Source organism: Canis aureus, chromosome 25 (genome assembly GCF_053574225.1).
Source record: "Canis aureus isolate CA01 chromosome 25, VMU_Caureus_v.1.0, whole genome shotgun sequence".
Lineage (NCBI taxonomy): Eukaryota > Metazoa > Chordata > Mammalia > Carnivora > Canidae > Canis > Canis aureus.
The window spans coordinates 21,464,739-21,484,652 of record NC_135635.1 but is presented as its reverse complement, the minus strand read 5'-3'; the positions used below and the strand labels follow the sequence as shown (position 1 = coordinate 21,484,652).

At 36.7% G+C, this 19,914-nt stretch overlaps 1 protein-coding gene across 4 annotated transcripts in view; it reads right to left on the bottom strand.

The window, feature by feature from the left end:
• The window catches only part of ITPR2 (inositol 1,4,5-trisphosphate receptor type 2), a 472,511-nt gene that overhangs the window by 91,115 nt on the left and 361,482 nt on the right, over positions 1 to 19,914 (bottom strand). For all 4 annotated transcript variants that reach the window (XM_077870671.1, XM_077870669.1, XM_077870668.1 and 1 more), the window contains 3 exons: positions 16,392 to 16,499; positions 11,608 to 11,800; positions 8,797 to 8,922 (listed from right to left, as the gene is read on the bottom strand). In XM_077870671.1, the coding sequence (XP_077726797.1) occupies positions 8,797 to 8,922; positions 11,608 to 11,800; positions 16,392 to 16,499 (427 nt within the window). The remainder of the gene's footprint in view (positions 1 to 8,796; positions 8,923 to 11,607; positions 11,801 to 16,391; positions 16,500 to 19,914) is intronic.

The following is a 19,914-nucleotide window of genomic DNA, read 5'->3' as shown; positions in this document are numbered from 1 at the left end:
AAAATTCAAACAGCAAATTTGGAGACCTTGGTTCAATTCATATAATGGAACTCTCCTATCCACCTCCCATGACTTGTTTATAGTTCACTGTACAGAACATGGTGCTTCCTACCTTCTCTCCATTTTTTTTGCCTCCCATGTAACCTCCTAAGACTTCCTTCTTTCCCCTACCTCAATCCAGCTAAAGTAGACATCCATCCATAAATCCATGGGTAGTCTTTACTATATTGTGCCTTACTCATTTCTTCCTCTCTTAACTAGATCATGCACTCTTTGAAAACAAGGACAGCTCTACTAGCTTCTATGTCTCTAGGGCCTCATACAGTGCCTGGCACATCACCACACTTCATCAATGGTTGTTATTAAGTTGAGTGAATTTAAATCACCTTGAAGAACTTAATTTTCTTTAACACAAAGCACTTGAGGGAAAAAAAGAATTGCACTCTAAATTTGAACCTGATTAAAAAAAAAGTCATATGCTCTCTGGATATAAAAAATTCACATGGCAGCAATTTTCTGCACTTTGCCAAACTGGGCAGGGACAGTTGGCATGGCAAATGTTCAACTTCTGAATGGACGTCTAGGATGTTCTCTAGCAGCTAAAACCACCGTAACTTCATTCTTCAACTTTGGGCAACAAGTTTCCTTTTTAGAGAAGCATATGTTAAATAAATAAACTGATCAACCAAACAAAGAAACCCAAACCCAAACCTATAGCCACACAAATAAACCCTGCATTCCTGAATAAATGAGGAATGAGCTCACTCCCTTGGGAAACCTGGCATCAGTGGCCTGTGATTCCTGGTGGGAAATGACCAATCAGAATCAATCCATATCATTGGGAAAGGTCAAGGGGTGGGGGGGGGGACAGCTTCCCTTCCAAAACTGGTAAAGAAGAAATGAGAAGAGGGCAAAACATATTTAGAATGGCCTAAAAAGTGTTGTGCATGAACTTTTTTCATTATTACATCTAACTATGAGTTTCCTAGAGCCCAGGTATCAGGTTGAATTGTGTGGGATAAAGGAGAGGCCAACTGGAACTGCCCTCAAGAGTTGACAGCCTCAGGCCAAGAGGTCCTCCATTTCCCAAAGGTCAGTAGTGCTCTTTCTTTGGGTGTACCAGGCCTTTCAGTTGCCCTGAGGGGCCTTCCTTGGCACCTCCCTACTGTTCAGGCTCTCAGGAGCTAGTCCAGCTGCCTTTCCAACCAAAGCAGAAGCCACACATTCCTGTCAGGTGCCCTCTACAGGACAACATAATCAGGAAAGGCAGTGAGGGGATTGTTATGGCACTGAATTAGTTAGCCAGGGAAGGGGAAATGTGAGTGATGAAAAGGAAGGAACACTAGGAAATGTTGGAGAATCTGCTTCTGCTCCCAGAATGTGCCTGAGATGGACTGAGGTCAGGGTTTCAGCCTTCTGCTTGGGCCTGTAGCTTACACTGCAGTCTCTTCAGAATGCCCGAAGCCTCTTTTCCTCTCACAGACTGCAGACCAGTCTAGGGAAGTCTATGGGAAAGCTGTATTTAGTGAAAGGAAAAAAAAGAATTTCTTTGTTTTCAATGTTTGAAGATTGTCGTTGCTATTCTCCCTTGTTCCTGAATCCTTTTTTAAAAAAATATTTTATTGTTTTTATTCATGAGAGACACACAGAGAAAGAGAGAGAGAGAGAGAGGCAGAGAGGGTAGCAGGCTCCACGCAGGGAGCCTGACCTGGGACGTGATCCTGGTTCTCCAGGATCACGTCCCAGGGTGAAGGTGGCGCTAAACCACTGGGCCACCGGGCTGCCCCCCTGTTCTTGAATCCTATACAGATCCTCAACCACATTTAAAGCAATATATTTACACGAAACTAAGGTGTTATGAATAAAAAACAGCTGCATAATGTTTTTCCTCAACAAAAAAAGAAAAAGAAAAAAAAAGAAAAAGGCAAACTGAGCTCTTCAAAGCCTGGCAATGAAAGACAACCATCTACAGTGGGGGTCGGGGAGGGAGTGTGCTACAAGCTGATGCTCTGAAAATCACCTTCTCCTTAAGTATCTCCTTTTAGTTATTAAATGACGCTATTCTGGTCAAAAGGAGACAATGCTCTCTCAGTCAATATTACAACCCAACAGTGAACCAGATCTAAGTAATTTCCAGCTTCTGTGTGATCAGGCTGGAAAATGTGCCTGGAGAAAGCGTACGCAGCCCAAAGCCTCTGCCAATCCCTCTGTCCTCACTGCCACAGTGGCCACAGACTACAGGAGCAGCCTGTAGTACTGGGGTTGAAAAGGTGGCTCATTCTGACCAAATTTTTTTTTTTTTTGGCCAAGGATTTACCGGGTGATTTCATGATTAACATCTATATCCAGAATCCAGGACTTTAAGGTTGGACAGAATCATCAAATTTATTTATTCCTTCTTTTTTAACTTCTCATTTCAAAACACTTTCAGATTTACGTAAGAGTTGCAAATATAATGCAAAGTTACTATATACCCCTCACCTGTATTCCACCTTACATAACCACATTATAATGATCAATATCAAGAAAGTAGTATGATACGCTATTTTTATCTTTTCTAAAATTGAAGTAGAATTAATATGCAGTATTATATTAGTTTCAGATGAACAACGTGATGATTCAACAATTTTATACACTGCTCAGTGCTCATCAATGTTCATAGCAGCAATGTCCACAATAGCCAAACTGTGGAAGGAGCCTCGGTGTCCATTGAAAGATGAATGGATAAAGAAGATGTGGTCTATGTATATGATGGAATATTCCTCAGCCATTAGAAACGACAAATACCCACCATTTGCTTCAACGTGGATGGAACTGGAGGGTATTATGCTGAGTGAAGTAAGTCAATCGGAGAAGGACAAACATTATATGGTCTCATTCATTTGGGGAATATAAATAATAGTGAAAGGGATTATAGGGGAAAGGAGAGAAGATGAGTGGGAAATATCAGAGAGGGTGACAAAACATGAGAGACTCCTAACTCTGGGAGATGAACAAAGGGTAGTGGAAGGGGAGGTGGGCGGGGGGATGTGGTGATTGGGTGACGGGCACTGAGGGGGGCACTTGACGGGATGAGCACTGGGTGATATGCTATATGTTGGCAGATCAAACTCCAATAAAAATAATAAATAAATAAACAAAAAAACAACAAAAAATATAAGTGTACTTATCTTAATCTCCTTGATCTATTTCATTCATCCCTCCCCCTGCCCCCCGCCTCCACCCTCCTGCCCTCTGGCAGCCACCAGTTTGTTCTTATTTAAAGATGTGGTTTTTTGGGGGCAGGGGCACCTGGGTGGCTCAGTCGATTAAGTGTCCAAGCCTTAATTTTGGCTCAGGTCATGATCTCAGGGTTGTGAGATCAATCGAGCCCCAACCTGGCTCGGTGCTCAGCAGGAAGTCTGCTTAAGATTCTTTCTCTCCCTCTGCTCCTGCCCCATTCCCCCACTGCACACACTCTCTCTCAAATAAATACATCGTTTTAGAAAAAGAGGCTGTCTTTTTGTCTTTTTTCCTTCATGTGTTCATTTATTTTGTTTCTTAAATTCCGCATATGAGTGAAATCATACTGTATTTGTCTTTCTCTGACTTATTTCACTTATCCATTCATCTATGGATGGACACTTGCGATGCTTCCATATCTTGATTTTGGCTATTGCAAATAATGCTGAAATAAACATAGGGGTGCATATATCTTTTCAAATTAGTGTGTTCCTTTTCTCAGGATGAATACTCAGTAAATTACTGGATCATATGGTAACTCTATTTTTAATTTTTTAAGGAACTTCCACACTATTTTCCACAGTGGCTACACCAATTTGCATTCCCACCAACAGTGCACAAGGGTTCCTTTTTCTCCACATCCTTGCCAGCACTTGCTACTTCTTGTGGTTTGGATTTTAGCCATTCTCACAGGTGTAAAATGATATCTCATTGTGGTTTTAATTTGCATTTCCCTGATGATTAGTAATGTTCAGTATCTTTTCATATGTCTGTTGGCCATCTGGATATCTTCCTTGGAAAAATATATATTCACATCCTTGCCCATTTTTTAACTGGATTGGGTTTTTTTGGTGTGGAGTTGTTCATATATTTTGATATATAAATAAAAATATTTTGAGTTTTTATATATTTGGGATATTAACCCCTTTGGATATACATATCATTTGCAAATATCTTCTCCTATTCAGTAGGTTGTTGATGGTTTCCTTTAGCTATGTAAAAGCTTTTTATTTTGGAGTAGTCTCAATAGTTTAATTTTGTTTTTGTTTTCCTTGCCTGAGGATACATTTCTGGAAAAATGTTTCAATGGCCGGTATCAAAGGAATTACTGCCTATATTTTCTTCTAGGAGTGTTAGATCTCACATTTAGATCTTTAATTAATTTTGGGGTTTTTTTGTGTGTGTATAGTATAAGAAAGTGGTCCAGTTTTATTCTTTTGCAAGTAGTTGGCCAGTTTTCCCAGGACCATTTGTTGAAGAGATTTTCTTTTCTTTTTCCCACTGCATATTTTTGCCTCCTTTGTCAAGGACTAATTGACCGTAAAAGTGTGGGCTTATTTCTGAGCTCTCTTTTCTGTTCCATCTATCTATGTGTCATCCTTTTGTGCCAGTACCATACTGTTTTGATTATACAGCTTTGTAGTATAACTTGAAATCTGGGATTGTGATACCTTCATTTTTGTGCTTCTTTCTCAAGACTGCTTTGGCTCTTCAGGATCTTCTCGTGGTCCCATACAAATTTTAGGATTATTTGTTCTAGTTCTGTGAAATATGATGTTGGTATTTTTTTTTAAGATTTATTTATTTGAGGGATCCCTGGGTGGCGCAGCGGTTTGGCGCCTGCCTTTGGCCCAGGGCGCGATCCTGGAGACCCGGGATCGAGTCCTGCGTCGGGCTCCCGGTTCATGGAGCCTGCTTCTCCCTCTGCCTCTCTCTCTCTCTCTCTCTCTCTCTCTCTGTGTGACTATCATAAATAAATAAAAATTTAAAAAAATATTTATTTATTTGAGAGAGAGAGCAAGAGAAAGAGAGACAAAGAGAGCACACGGGGGGGGGGGGGAGAAGCAGACTCCCTGCTGAGCAGAGAGCGCAATGTGGGGCTCAACACCAGAACCTTGAGATCATGACCTAAGTCAAAGGCAGAGCTTAACTGAATCACCTAGGCTCTGATGTTGGTATTTTGATAGGGCTGCTTTAAATCTGCAGATTGCTTTGGGCAGTATTGACATTTTAACAATATTGTTTCTTTCGATCTGTGAGCACGGAATATCTTTCCATTTTTTTGTGTCATCTTCAATTTCTTTTATCAGTGTTTTATACCTTTCAGAGAGTGCAGGTCTTTCACCTCCTTGGTTAAGTTTATTCCTACATGTTTTATTATGATACATCACTTTTACCTAGTCTATAGGTCTTATTCAAAGTTCATCAATTCCCCAATTAATATCCTTTTTCTTACCAGGGTCACATAGTGCATCAGTTGTCATGTTTCTTTAATTTCTTTTACTTTGAACCATTCCTCTATTGTTATCTTTTCATAAGCCAAATGATTACTGACCAATTATTTTGAAAAATGTCCTTCATTTTGAGTTTGTTGTCTAAAATTTCCTCAATTTACATATTTTTGGTACATGATACCATCCTCATGTCAGTGTATCATATCAAGAGGCACTCAATGTTGCTGTGTCTCATTACTGGTACATTAACGTTGATCACTTAAAGTGATTTATCCATATTATGATTACTATTTACCCTCTTGTAATTAGTAAGTATGTTGGGTGAAATACTTTGAAACTATATCAATATCCTGTTTCTCATTATACTTTTTCATCTAACATTCACCTATTAATTTTAGCATCCACTGATGATTCTTAACTACAGTGCTGTTTGCCAAATGGTGATGTTCTATTTCCATCATTCCTTCTATATTTATTAATCAGAATACTATTGTAAGGAGGAGGTTTCTCCTCTCACAACACATATGGGCTCCTGGATTCTTATTTTTTTGTATGTGTTCTTTTGTATTATTGTCAATACTTACTGTTTTCTCAAAATTTCTGCAGATGTCACTGGGAGGTCTTTCAAGTTGGGTCTTGTGTTCTTTGACATGTCTCCATCATTTTTTAGTACTTTTTGGAAGGAATGTTAATGCTCAACTAATCCACCTTTAAATCACCTCAAAGTGCTCCTGGCAAGCAGTCATTCAAACTTTGACAAAATCCAGCATTAGAGAACTTCAGACAGTTCTGATATCCAAGTATGCTTCTTAGTTTTGACTTTGTTTTCTCAGTCTTCCTAGCTATGCATAGTGTACAACTGAAGGTTAGAGACTGAGCTAATCCTGGCTAAAATTTTAACTGTATTCATAGACTTGAAAATGAATAACTCATCTGAACTGTAATTAGATTACCTAAACATGACTTTGGGATTCCATATTGCCAAAATGGCCGCTCATGCCTTCTCTTCTCTCTTAGAGCCAGCGCCTCCCACCCAACGCACATACCTAAGATTGAGCCTCCATCTTGGTTATTACTGTTAGTCCTATTTCTCTCTGATGCTGCAGGCTTACTCCAAACCCTACTACATGTGTGGTTTCAAGGGCTTGCTCAATGAGCAGCTGCATCAGCAATACTTCAGAAGCTTGTTAAAAAAATACAGATTTATGGACATATCAACTCCTGAATTATTGGGAAAATCTTCTCGAGCCTCAGATCTTCATCCATAAAGATGAAGTGCTTACTTTATAGGATTGTCAGGAAGAGTAAATGAAATTATGTATGGGAAGTGCTTAGCATTCTGCTTGACCCAATCTAAATGGTCAACAATATCAGCTGCTGTTATTACTATCAATATTACTACTGTGACTGTTACTAGACAAATATCAAAAGTGTATCAGGTGTTTTACTTTCTCCTGAATGAGTAAAAGGTAAATGTCTAGAGGGGTGGCATTACCCATACCATTATAGTTCACGTACAATAGGTGGCAGCAGAGGCTATATACATTGGCTCTAGTGGTCAAGTAAGGGATATCATGGAATGGAACTCAGAAAAAATTATATTCTGTATGAAGATTTGTTCTCTTCCTATCATCTATATGCTTCCAACCCAATTATCTATGTAGTAAATTGTTGGATTGGAAACAAAAGAGTTAACCTTCTACTCTAAGATCTACCATTTGTTAGCCCCTCTTGGATTCCATCTCTTTATCTGTCAAATGAGGATTTGATATTAGATGATCTCCAGAATTGCTTCCATATCTAAGACTTTATGCTTCTATTAGCTGGGACTCTACAATTTACTCTTAACGTCCTGGCACAGATGATACTAATTTATCATTTCATGCTGGACTTCTCTCCTTACAAGAGTTACATTCTTCTGTGCCAAGAGGGCTATCATCACTAAATAAGACTAAACACAGTGAAAAGAAAGCTGTTTCCACTTCCTGCTGTATTTGCAACTTCCCACAATGGATGGCCAAATATTTTCTGTTTTCATTTGCTCTTTAACTCATCACACAACTCTTCCACTGCCTAGTATTCTTCTTTCAGCACTTGGCATGCCTTCTACAAAATCAAACTTTTTTATAACCATTCATATTATACCTAAAGATTAAGACTTTTGATGTCTATTACCTGTAATGGAGATTTGAAATAGCAAATGGCTCCTGGACTCCTATTTCCCTTCATGCTCACCTCTAGTTCATCGGAAACAGGCTTAAATACCTATTGTTCTCATCATACTATCATTTTCACTGGGCTTCCCTCTGTCGTATTAATATTGACTTTGTAATGACAGTGACATCAACAATAAGAAAACTTCACAGAATGCATACCAGGCACTATTCTAAATGCTTTACCTATAGAGTATTTCCTTAAATTCTTAAAACAGTCCTACAGGTGAGATACGAAAGCAATTTGTGGTTCAAGTTTGCTGATGTGTTTCATCTTTTCCTTCAAATCATTCTTGCCACTCACATTTTGAAGGTACTTACCAGATTGTATACCAAGGCTGTAATATATTTTCCCATGCACTTTGCCAGACTTAAAAAAAAACTTGATTCCCATGGTCCCACCCTTTAGCATATTTCACCTTTACTTCTCATTTCACTTAAAATGGGACAGTTTCTCTTCTTTGCTTTTGTAAAACTTCATTTATTATTATAGTAATATTAATTTCAGTCAGTCACCCATGTAGAGACTCTTAGATTGGAAACAAGAATTAGCTTTCTAATCTGAGATCTAAGATATTCTCTATGATCATATTCTGTCCTATGCTGTACATTAAAAAATTTTTTTTCAGAGTCTACTTGTGCTCGTTATAAAAACCTTAGATAAGACAGGAAGCAAGGAAGAGGGAATATAAACTCCACTATTTAAGGTAACACACTAAATATTTTGGCACTTCTCATTTTCTTATTTTGAGAAACCATATTAAAAATGCTTTCAGTAATATTAATCAGGTAGATATAATAATTATTGTTCATTGCCTTGTCGGCCAGTATAGCATATACTAATAGCTCTTCTGTATATGACCTTTTTGAAAACTAACATTTCTCTTGACCAGTTTCCTGACTAAATCTACTTATCACCATTCTCTACTTTAATGATTACAGAAAAATTTATTTTACAAGAATTACATTATTTTTATTTTGAAGCTCTATATAGCCAAGGAATGTATTATCAAGAGTATTGTTTTTAGAACTTTAAAATATTTATCATTTATGAGACTGACGCGCTGCCTACTGCGCTAACGAGGCACCTTAAAATATTTATCATTTAAAGAAAAACAAGCACTTGCCTTCATCTCCATCATCCCCAAATGGGTAGAAAAGAGCAACAGCTAAGTTGATGAACACAGCCAAGTTGAAGGATATGCTCCCCCAGAGGGATATGTGCCTTGAGAACCAGAACAGTGCAGGGTTATCTAGTAAGCAAAAAGTTGTAATGGGACAAAGAAGAATAATTAATTTTGGTTTCAACATATGAACGCTACTGAAATAACATTTTACCAAATGTGTTTTTGTAAGGTAGTATAAAAGCATATTTAGATAAATATTCAAAACGACTTAAGAAAGTTTATATAATCAATACCATAAGGAAGTTTTCTATTTGATTCCTTCATTCCTTTTTTTTTTTTTGAGGAAAAAATATATTTTCTTTTTCTTTTTTTTATTTAAACTTAATTAACATATAGTGTATTATTAATTTCAGAGGTAGAGTTCAGTGATTCATCGGTTGTATATAACACTCAGTGGTCTTTAATTATATCACATGCTCTCCTTAATACTCATCACTCAGTTACTCCTTTCCCCTACCTTCTCCAGCAGCCCTCAGTTTGTTTCCTAGAGTTAAGAGTCTTATGGTTTGTCTCTCTCTCTGATTTCATCTTGTTTTAATTTCCTCATCAATTCCTTCTTTATTCTTTAGCCGATTTACACCTAAGCCATGGTTAAAAGATGACTAATTTTGCAATTGCTAACCATGGTCAGAAAAAGTGATTTTGTAATAATTCTCTCTAATACATCCCTAGGCTGATTAGGGGAAAGACGGATTAGTGGCTGCCTGGTGCCCTCCTTAATAAAATAGTATATATCATCTTGTAATCCAGTAATATTGATAAATTGGTACCACTCCCATTCTTTACAGTCAAATAAAAAGCCCAAGCCAAATACATGTCTGACAAAAATTCCTACAACCCAGTAAGTTACCTGAAATTCTGAAACTTAACAGCACAGCATAGAATTGCTTACTGGGAACCAGTGATTTATGATATCTTAAGTTTTAAACCTTAATGTTTCCTAAGCACTTGGGTTTGTAACAGCAGAAAAAATGTGAAAGATACAATAGTACTAAGTAGGAGAGGCTTTACTGAATATTTTCAGAAAAGAGAGTCCATTCCATATTTGTCTTCAGAAATGAATTAGTAAATTCATGTACTGAACATAGTTGATGCTAACCAAAAATCGGTTCTTTCTACCTCCTCTAAACAATTGAATAGATATTCAATGCATACAGATTTGACTACATGACTTTTCCAGGTCTTGTCCATTCTTAACTCTTACTATCTAAACAGTAGATAAAATATTGGAGTTACTTGAGGGGGAAAGGCACATCAAATTTCAAATAGAAATGATAAACTTTTCCAATTATGTTCTGTGAATTCCAATCTGGGATCTTCTGCTTACTTCTAAACTGCACTTCCCTTCAGTATGTTATTTTCCTTCTCTTAGAATGAAGCATCCAACAAAGGAATAGGCTGTGATTTGCCATGGTGTTTAGTTGACTAATGTATGTTACATTGTAAACATCTGCATCTCCATCATTTCTGAATTAGGGGTCTTCATTTTAAAAAGCAGAACATTAAAACAAAATTATAAGATGATGCATATATGTGTAGTATATCCATCTAATGAATTAGTTCTATGTATAACTCCTAGTAAGTTGCTTCCAAATTTTAAATGTAAGATGTACATTGGAAATTATTTTAAGATTTGTTTTCTAGTAAATGCTAAGATATTTATTCAAAAAAGAACAAATCCCACAAGCACTAGTTCCTTATTCAACTTACTTTTGACTAGGATAAAATGTGTGCTTTTCAAATGTCCCAATTAAAACTATTGAGTCTTCAAATATGTATTCTGGGCACTCAAAATTTTCCCTGAATTCCGTAAGGTGCAACATGGCAAAATGCTAAGGGAGAGTCATTTCTTAATTTTTTTTGAATATTCTGATAAGAAAGCCTAACAATGCACACCACAATCTTCTACCCAAAGATGGTGTGTCTCAAGCTCCACTCAAATTCATAAACCACACTCATTAAAGTTTCTAGAAAACTAGAAGCAATGTTGAATAGAGGTACTGAGAACAGAGGCCTGCTTGCCTGGGAAACTTCCCCCCAAAATCGAAAAGATCTAATCAAGACTTTCTCCCTACTCATGATATGCCTTATCTGGGAAAGTAAATTTTAATAACTTTAAATTTTTAAAGTTTGAAAACAGTATTTCCAAGTAGACTTGATCCCTGAGGTGTAAATAATGGGAGCATCATACTACTTTCTTTTTAAACATCATACTAATTTTTAACAGTAAAGTTGTAACATTGCTTTATGTGAATAGAAGTGTCACAGAATTTTTAGTCTGATTTGATGAGGTAAAGATATGTTGAAAGAATGACTTTCAAGAAAACATTCAACCGTCTACCCACGTGTAAGATCATAAGACAAGAGAGAGCAAGTGTGCTAGTGCTTATGTCTCTCCATCCCATTCACTGATTGTTAAGGCCAGTCAGAACCTATTCAAGGCCTGTAAACCTGCAGCTGTTCAGCAGTTGAAACACACAGCTGCAACCTTGCATTTCATAATGTTTATAAAACTATACGATCAGTACTAAAAGATGATCTAATTAGTCTTCTGTTTTTATTAAGCCACAGGTGTCTCAGCTCCCACCCAGATGTAGACTGAGCTTACCTTCTTAAGCCTACAAGTGACTTCAGTAACATCAGATGGTAAGAAATTAAAAACCAATTTAAGTGAATGCTGTTATGTATTCCAAAGTACCAATTTATCTACCATTTTGCTCAAAAGTAACCATTTTAGTTTATTGCACTTACTCCTGATTTTCTTCTGCCACTTCATTTCATTGTAGAGATCTTCTGTTTGCTGGAAAAAGTCATTCACTTTACTTCCTTGTTCATCCCTTTCAGTTGTATTGAACACACGGAACTTGGATTCTCGAGTGAGGTATTCACATATATTGGGGACAGGAAAAACTATCTGTTCCATTGTCCTATCATGCCGAACAATCTGAAAATATTAATTTGCATTTGTTTTAGCCTTTGGATACTTCAGTCTTGGAGTATTTTTTTGTTTCTAGTACAAGTTTATGAATAATATTTTATGAATCCAGATTGGAAAAAATATGCCAGCTTGAAATACCTAAAATAATCCCTTAATGTACTACTTTTCATTGTTGTCTTTAAGAAAAATTAACTGATGAGTGTATCATGAATATGTGATAAATGATAAAGCCCAAAATATTTATTTTTTCTGGACTAACATTAGACTTTTGCCACCCATTTTCATTTTCATCAACTACATTGAGAACTAAGAACTAAGTGATTGGCTACATAAGCTTAAACACAGAACTTGCTATATCTGTATCATATTCTTAGCTTGGTCTTCCTAAAAAGAGCTATTGCTGTTGGGGACCAAATGACATACTACTCAACATGATGTGCCCTGAGTTCTGCAGAAAAAGATGTTTTGTATCATTAAAATGTTTTCCTACTTTTGGCAAAACATATTTTTATCATTTACTTTCAAGTATATAACCAGATGTAACTATTTATTATTTTGAACTTGTCTTATTTGGTATTTGTGACAGTTTAATGTTAGACTAAACAAAACAAAAACAGGCTAAATATTTTCACAGAAATTCCCTACGTAACAAGCCCTCAAGACTGTATCAGGATTGGTCTAAGCCAAAAGGGTCATCCTATTCCCCTTTACCATGGGCTGCTATACTGGCAAGCGTGTGACCTAGTTCCAGGAAATGAGGCATAAGTAGAAAAATCCTGGTGATTCCCTGAGAAAGGGAATCAGGTAAAGGCAGAGAGTCACATGAGACAAAATAGTAACAACAAAAAACTAAATATACAGCACAAAAACTCTTCCTTTGGCTTGTACCATCTTTCTTCCCACTTAGAACAAAAGGTAGTATAAGTGCAGAATGCCTAAAACACTGGCAGCCATTTTGCAACCATAAGGTGACATATCATCAGCATAATAAGGAAGACCTAGGGAAAGATGGGAAAGACCTGCATGTTTAAGGACATCATTGAATCATTGAATCAACTGTAGAACTACTGGTACCTGCAAACTTCCTTTTATGTGGGACAATCAAATATTTTTATTGTTCAAACAACTGTCAATCTGGTGTTCTGTTACTTGTAATTGAAGCTATTCTAAATAATATATTAAATATGCAAACTACATAGGAGGATACTATCATAAAACACACAAAATGAAATTTCATAGTGATAAATAAAATTCCTGAACATAGGTTAAAGAAATCAATTGTACAAAAGAAAAACTGGACCTATTTGCTATTATAAGGAAGAAAAAAGGTTTGCTTGGTCTAACAGTGTCAAACAAACAAAAAATCTTGGATGCATTTAAGAAATAGTGTCTCTATGCCACAATCAAGTGGGATGTATTCCAGGGATGCAAAGATGTTTCAACATCCACAAATCAGTAATGTAATAAAACAAAGTAACAAAATGAAGGGTTAAAAATGACATAATCATCTCAATAGATGCAGAAAAAGCATTTGAGAAAGTTCAAAATCTTTTATGATAAAAATTCTCAACAAAGTGGGTATAAAAGGAATGTATCTCAACATAAAGGCCACATATGATAAGGTCACAGCTAACATCATACTCAACACTGCAGAGCTGAAAGCTCTTCCTCTAAGAACAGTAACAAGACAATGTTACCACTTACCACTTTTATTCAACATATTATTGGAAGTCCTAGCCAGAGCGATTAGTCAAGAAAAAGAAATAAAAGGCATCCAAATTGGAAAAAAACAAGTAAAACAGTCACTATGTCTAGATGACATAATAGGTATGGAAAACCCTAAAGATTCCATCAAAAAACTGTTAGAAATAATAAACAAATTCAGTAAAGTGGCATGATATAAAAATCAATACACAAAAATCTGTTGTATTTCTATATTCAATAATGAACTATCAGAAAAATAAAAAAGCAATAGTTTCAAATTGCATCAAAAAGAATACAATACCTGAGAATAAATTTAAGTAAGGTGGCAAAAGATCTATATATTAAAAATTATAAGCTATTAATGAAAGAAATTGAAGAAGCTACAAGTAAATGGAGAATATTTCATGCCCATGGATTGGAAGAACTAATATTTTTAAAGTATCCATACTACCGAAAGCAATATACAGATTCGCAATCTCTGTCAAAATCCCAATGGCATTTTTCAAAACAGGACAGAGTCCTTAAGAAAAAAGAACAAACAGTCCTAACATTTGTATGGAACCATTAAAGATCCCAAATAGTCAAAGCAATTTTGAGAAAGAAAAGCAAAGTTGGAGGTATCACACACCCTGATTTCAACCCATATTACAAAGCTATAGTAATCAAACAGTGTGGTATTGGCATAAAAACAGAAACACAAATCAATGGAACAGAAAAGAAAGGCCAGTACATAAATTGCCAATTAACTGATCACAAAGGAACGGAACATACACAATGGAGAAATAATAGCCTTTTCAATAAACGGTTTTGGAAAAATTGGACAGCTACATGCAAAAGAATGAAACGACCACTACCTTACAAAAAAACTCGTAAAAATTAATTCAAAATGGACCAGACTTATATATAAGACCCGAAACCATTAAAAACTCCTAAAAGAAAACAAGCAGTAAGTCCTGACTTAGGTCTTAAAGGTAATTATTTAAATCGGACACCATGGGACACCTGGGTGTAGCTCAGTGGTTGAGAGTCTGCCTTCAGCTCAGGATGTGATCCTGGGGTCCCGGGATCAAGTCCCACATGGGGCTCCTCACAGGGGGCCTGCCTGTGTCTCCTCTGCCTGTGTCTCTGCCTCTCTCTTGGTGTCTTCTCATGAATAAATAAATAAAATCTTAAAAATCAATCAATCTGACACCAGTCAAACATAAAGACAACAGAAGCAAAAATAAACAAATACCAAACTAAAAAGCTTTGCACAACAAAGGAAACCATCAACAAAATGAAAAGGCAACTTTATTTTCTATAAAAATATCTTTCATCTGATCTATCTGCATCCCATGCCCCATTCTCTTTTCCAATCCTTTCTCCAACATCACTAGAGTAATCTTTTGAAGAGTTACCTCTCTCCATATGTTCTTTCACACTTTCCCTTCATTTACTTCTATCCGAAAGTATTCTCCAAATCTTAAATAGAGAAACTTCTACTCAATCTTTAATATAGTCTTTATGGCAACTGTCTCTGTGAAATCCATCCTGAAATTCGCCAGGCATAGTTAATTTCTGTTTTCTCTACATTTCCTTGGCCCTTTGTTTATGCACTTACTGCGTGGAATTATCTTCTGTATGTGTATATAACTGATAGAGAGTGAATGATCTGCAAACACTTACCAAATTTGTGTATTTACAGTGAAATCTTCCTCATCATTGGGAATCAAGAAAAGTCCAATTTCAAACAACAGCCCCAGCTCCTCTCACACAGGTGTTAACTGAAGCCTTCCTCTGGCTCACTCCCCCCCTCCCCCCCCACTGCCAGTACTATCTCTTCTAATTGTGTAGCTTTGTACCATGGCTTCTAGGACTTCCTCAGAATCTTAGTGGTTTGGTTATAAGCCTACATCAACTTCTCCAGCTTCATGAGACAGCCAGCCTCTCAGTTTCTAAGCATCTGATGCAATAAGCACAATTTTTGCTGCTGGTCCAGCTCATGGGTTCCACTAGGTTGAGTCTCCTACCAAAGCTGCAGTATTGTTAATGTTTATAAATGTGGGCAAGAGATTCACTTTGTGACATGTTCATTATTCCAAACATTTGGCAATAGCAAACAGCAAGGTATAGTGATTATATATCCTGAGAGTTAATAGCAGTGATACCCATCATGCATTTTGCTGTAAACTAAAAAATATCTGCCAAAGTGAATAAATGTATGAATGTAAATCACGAGTGACAAGCGTCAACTACTCTGCTCACTTCTGCTTGATTAGCTCTGCCAACTAGTGTCAAAATGATACCAGAGCTAGTAAATGACAGCCAGATGGGTCTCACAACACATAATGATAAGTCCATGTTGACCTTCCCCTCCTGAACTGCCAACAGCTATTAAATAATATTTCATGGCAGGGGGCGGGGAGGTCAATTACTGCGTACTGAAAATGGGAGCTGCTAAAGTACTCCAGGTTTATGCTATCGCTATGAACACTTGATAGTGTTTTCCACACTTTTGAACATTGTCTTACACAGAGATCTCTTTTTAAACAAGCCTTTTATAGTTTTTACAGAGAAAGCTTTTCTTGCATGACAGTTTCTATTATAATCTTTCCATTAAAGCATCGCTGCTCTGCAATGATTGCTTCCGTGACCAACACAAAATAAAAATAACATCAATTACAAAAGAAAACTTACATAGAGTTCTGGCCAAAAAATAAAGACCACTTGAAAGATATGGACCTCGATTTCTTACAGATCACTCCTCACATTTTATCTTTTGGTATATACTTTTACACTTTCTATTTTTTAATTCTGCTTCATTGTTTTAGGAAACAGTTATGAAAATGATCTGAAATAGAAAGTGAGCATATATTTTCACAGTTTATCCCTTCAAGAAATAATAGATGGTTACCTCTATCTGTGCAGTGTGGTTGGCATAATATTTTAAGGCTTCATCCCCATCATCTGGATCCGATCCTGGTTTGAGCATCTGCTGTAAGAGTTTGTTGTGACGGGCCAACTAGAGGGAAAGAGAAGGGCAGAGGTTTAGGCCATTTTTTCTCCCTTTTCTGGGGTCAAATTTTGAAATTACTTTGTCCACTTGTCTACAGAGCTTCACAGTTCTGGGGTTAATGCTGATTAATTACACTTCAGGAAAGCATGTCCATTTGAAAGGAATAAATAATGAAATCACGAAGATCAGCTATTATTACTATATCAATCTTACATTTTCCTTTTGGCAATACATATGTTCCTAGCATGAGAAGACTGTGGCTTGCCCAGAATAGTTGCTCAATTAATATTTCTTTTTTTTTAAAGATTTATTTATTTATTTATTTATTTATTTATTTATTTATTTATTTATGATAGACAGAGAGAGGGGGGGGCAGAGACACAGGAGGAAGGAGAAGCAGGCTCCATGCCAGGAGCCCGACGTGGGACTTGATCCCAGGACTCCAGGATCGCTCCCTGGGCCAAAGGCAGGCGCCAAACCGCTGAGCCACCCAGGGAGCCCCTCAATTAATATTTCTTGATTAAATTTATATCTTAGATAAATGTATGATCATGCTAGGAAGAAGAAAAACCCACAGAGATACATAACTGATACTACCTATAATAAATTTAAACTACATGTACATCTAAAACTTGATCAGTAGCGTGATACTTCAGTAGGTAGCAGCACCAGTATAAAAGGCAGCTTCTTATATACATAAATAAATAGGTATTTATATTTCAGAAGAATTTCTATTATGGCATCTAATCAAAGCTCTACATTAGCAATTTGTACTAAAGTCCTATGCTTTTGAATATTCACATGTCAAAATTGGCATTTTATCTCAATTTTATTGTAATTGGAACTGGGCATTTAAAGGACAAAAATTTCACCACAAATAATCTTAAACTGTCATTGATAGAAGTAATCTCTCTCTCTCATTTGAATGTTTATGACATTTGTTAGCTAGTTTTCTCACTTTGTAGATAACTACTACACATTGCCTTCGCATGCCACTTTTATGGCTGTCTTGAACAATTCCTGAAACTCTGCAAGGTCTTTAACCTTTCAGATATTCTATTTATGCCTCAAGTTCTCTGAAGGCTTCTAAGAACAAAGAATTTCCATATAATTCTTTTATTCCTGGCACCATTCCTATCTCTTACTCTGTGCCAGTCACTATCCTGAACACTTAAGTACTTGATCTCTCATTCGATCCTTTGAGGAAATCCTGAGGTAGCCACTGGCATTATCCTCATTGTATAGATGAGGAAACTGAGGCACAGAGCACTTACTAATGTACCTAGAAAATGATAGAGCCAGTATTGTGCTCAAGCAGAATGGTTCCAGAGTCTGTATTCTCATCAGCATTATAGAGCAATAAATAAATCTTTGTGCTATTCCTGAGATGTTAATTCAAATTGTGATTATGAAGAATGGAGATAAATTTTAAACAATACTCCAGAACCTATAAAGCCTAATAAACATTACCCTTGTGATAACATGGCAATTTAAATATTCATTCCATTGATGCTGCTCTAAAGTAAATCATTTTTAAACCATTATTTTAGAATTGGCTTTCAGGGCTATTTATAAATTACTCAAGAAAACCATTTACATTTCATTCTTGACTAAATGTGAATTGTACAGATTTTTATTGCAAACTGTAGTCATGAAATTTGTTGCAACTTGTAGATACTTCTAAGATCTAAATGTGTTTCAAAGGATACAATTATTGCAATCATTTAGGCACATTAGCATATGTTTAAAGAAGTTTGTTGAAGGTAAAGTTGGCATGATTTGTTTACAGTTTGCATCTGGGGCATGAAGGAAAGAGAAAAGTTAGAATTGACTCTGAAAATATTAACCTGAGCAACCGAAAGTTTAGAAATACCGTTTACTAAGGAAAATGCAGAAGGAGCATGTTTAGGGAAAGAAAATCAAGACTTTGGTCTTGGACACATGAAACTTTATATATCATGCAAAAGGAGATGATGAGCAGGCTGTTGGGTGGATATATTTTTCATGAGTTCTGAGCAGAGGTCAAGACGGGAGCTGTATATTGAGGTGCTGTCAGTATATGCCTGATACTTAAAATCATGATCCCTAATGGGATGACCTAAAAGTGAGTTCAGTCAGAGAAAAGAGATCCAAAGAACACCAATGGACAGTAGGAAGAGGAGAGGCATCATAGTGGAGAAGACTGAGAAAATTCGAGCTAGGGAGATCAGAACGAAACCAGTGAAATCTGGTGTCCTGACAGCCAAATGCAGAAAGAACTTCAGGATGCAGGGAGTGATCATTTGTGTCAAAAATCACAGACAGCTGAATCAAATGAGGACCAGGAAGTGGTCATTGGGTTTAGCAATTCACAAGTCACTGGTAACCTTGGCAGCAAGTTTCAGGGAGTGGCGGACACCAAAGCACGCTGTAGTGAGTTTAAGCAAGAATGGGAGAAGAAGAAGTATAAACAATGAATATAGGCAACTCTTGAAAAGTACTGGTGTAAGAGTGGTAGCTAGAGAAATAAAGATGGTTTTTTAAAGATATAACATGTTCGCTTAATTTTGAGAGAGACGGAACATTTGCTAAAACAACATCTTGACTAGATAAGAATGGAATGACCTAGTATATAAGTATAAGGTTTTTGCCTTAGATAGAAACTAATTCAACCATACTGAGAGCAGAGAATATGGGCACAATTTCAGGAGGGTGGTGGTTTGGATGACGAGAACACAGAAAAAAAATTTTCTACGGTTACTTTCATTTTCTCAGTGTAGTAGTAAGCTGATAATGGGGATGAGAGAAAAGGTGTTGGAAATTTGAGGAAGAGAAGGTATGAAACTGTGAGCTAGGGAGAGCGAACGAATTTGTTAATGTAGTAGGCTTGTCAAGAAGTCCTAAGGGCTCCCTTTCTGTTATGGTCAAAGTGAGGTCAGTAAACATGTTTATGTGTTTTTCTCCAGCAAGGTTCAGCTATCTGGGTCCAGGCATAAAGTTAAACAGCGTTGTAATTAATGAGATTCATGGTTTTTCAGGGCAAGGCCAACTATACACTAAAAAAGAAATACATGGAAATTAAGAGTCTATGCAAGGAATTTAAATGGCATCATGGAATCTAAGCTGAATAAGGAAGGAAATGAAGGCAGGAGAGACAATGAAAAGGTGGTAAGATCAATGAATCGTAGCTTTTACAGTCATAAAAAATGTGTTGAAGTGCTAGAAGAAAGTGCTAGTTAGGAAGGGCTAGCCAGACTGAGATAGTTGAAATGGAGCTTATTGACAGAGTGCATGGAGCAGTGACTAGCAATGATCAGGTGTTTGGTGTGTCCGTATGTCTATCATTTGATCTCCACTACTCTGAGCCACCGTCTTCTCTCACCTGGAATACTGCAATAGTATTTTAAATGGTCTTCCTGATTCACCCTAGTCCTCCAGAGTC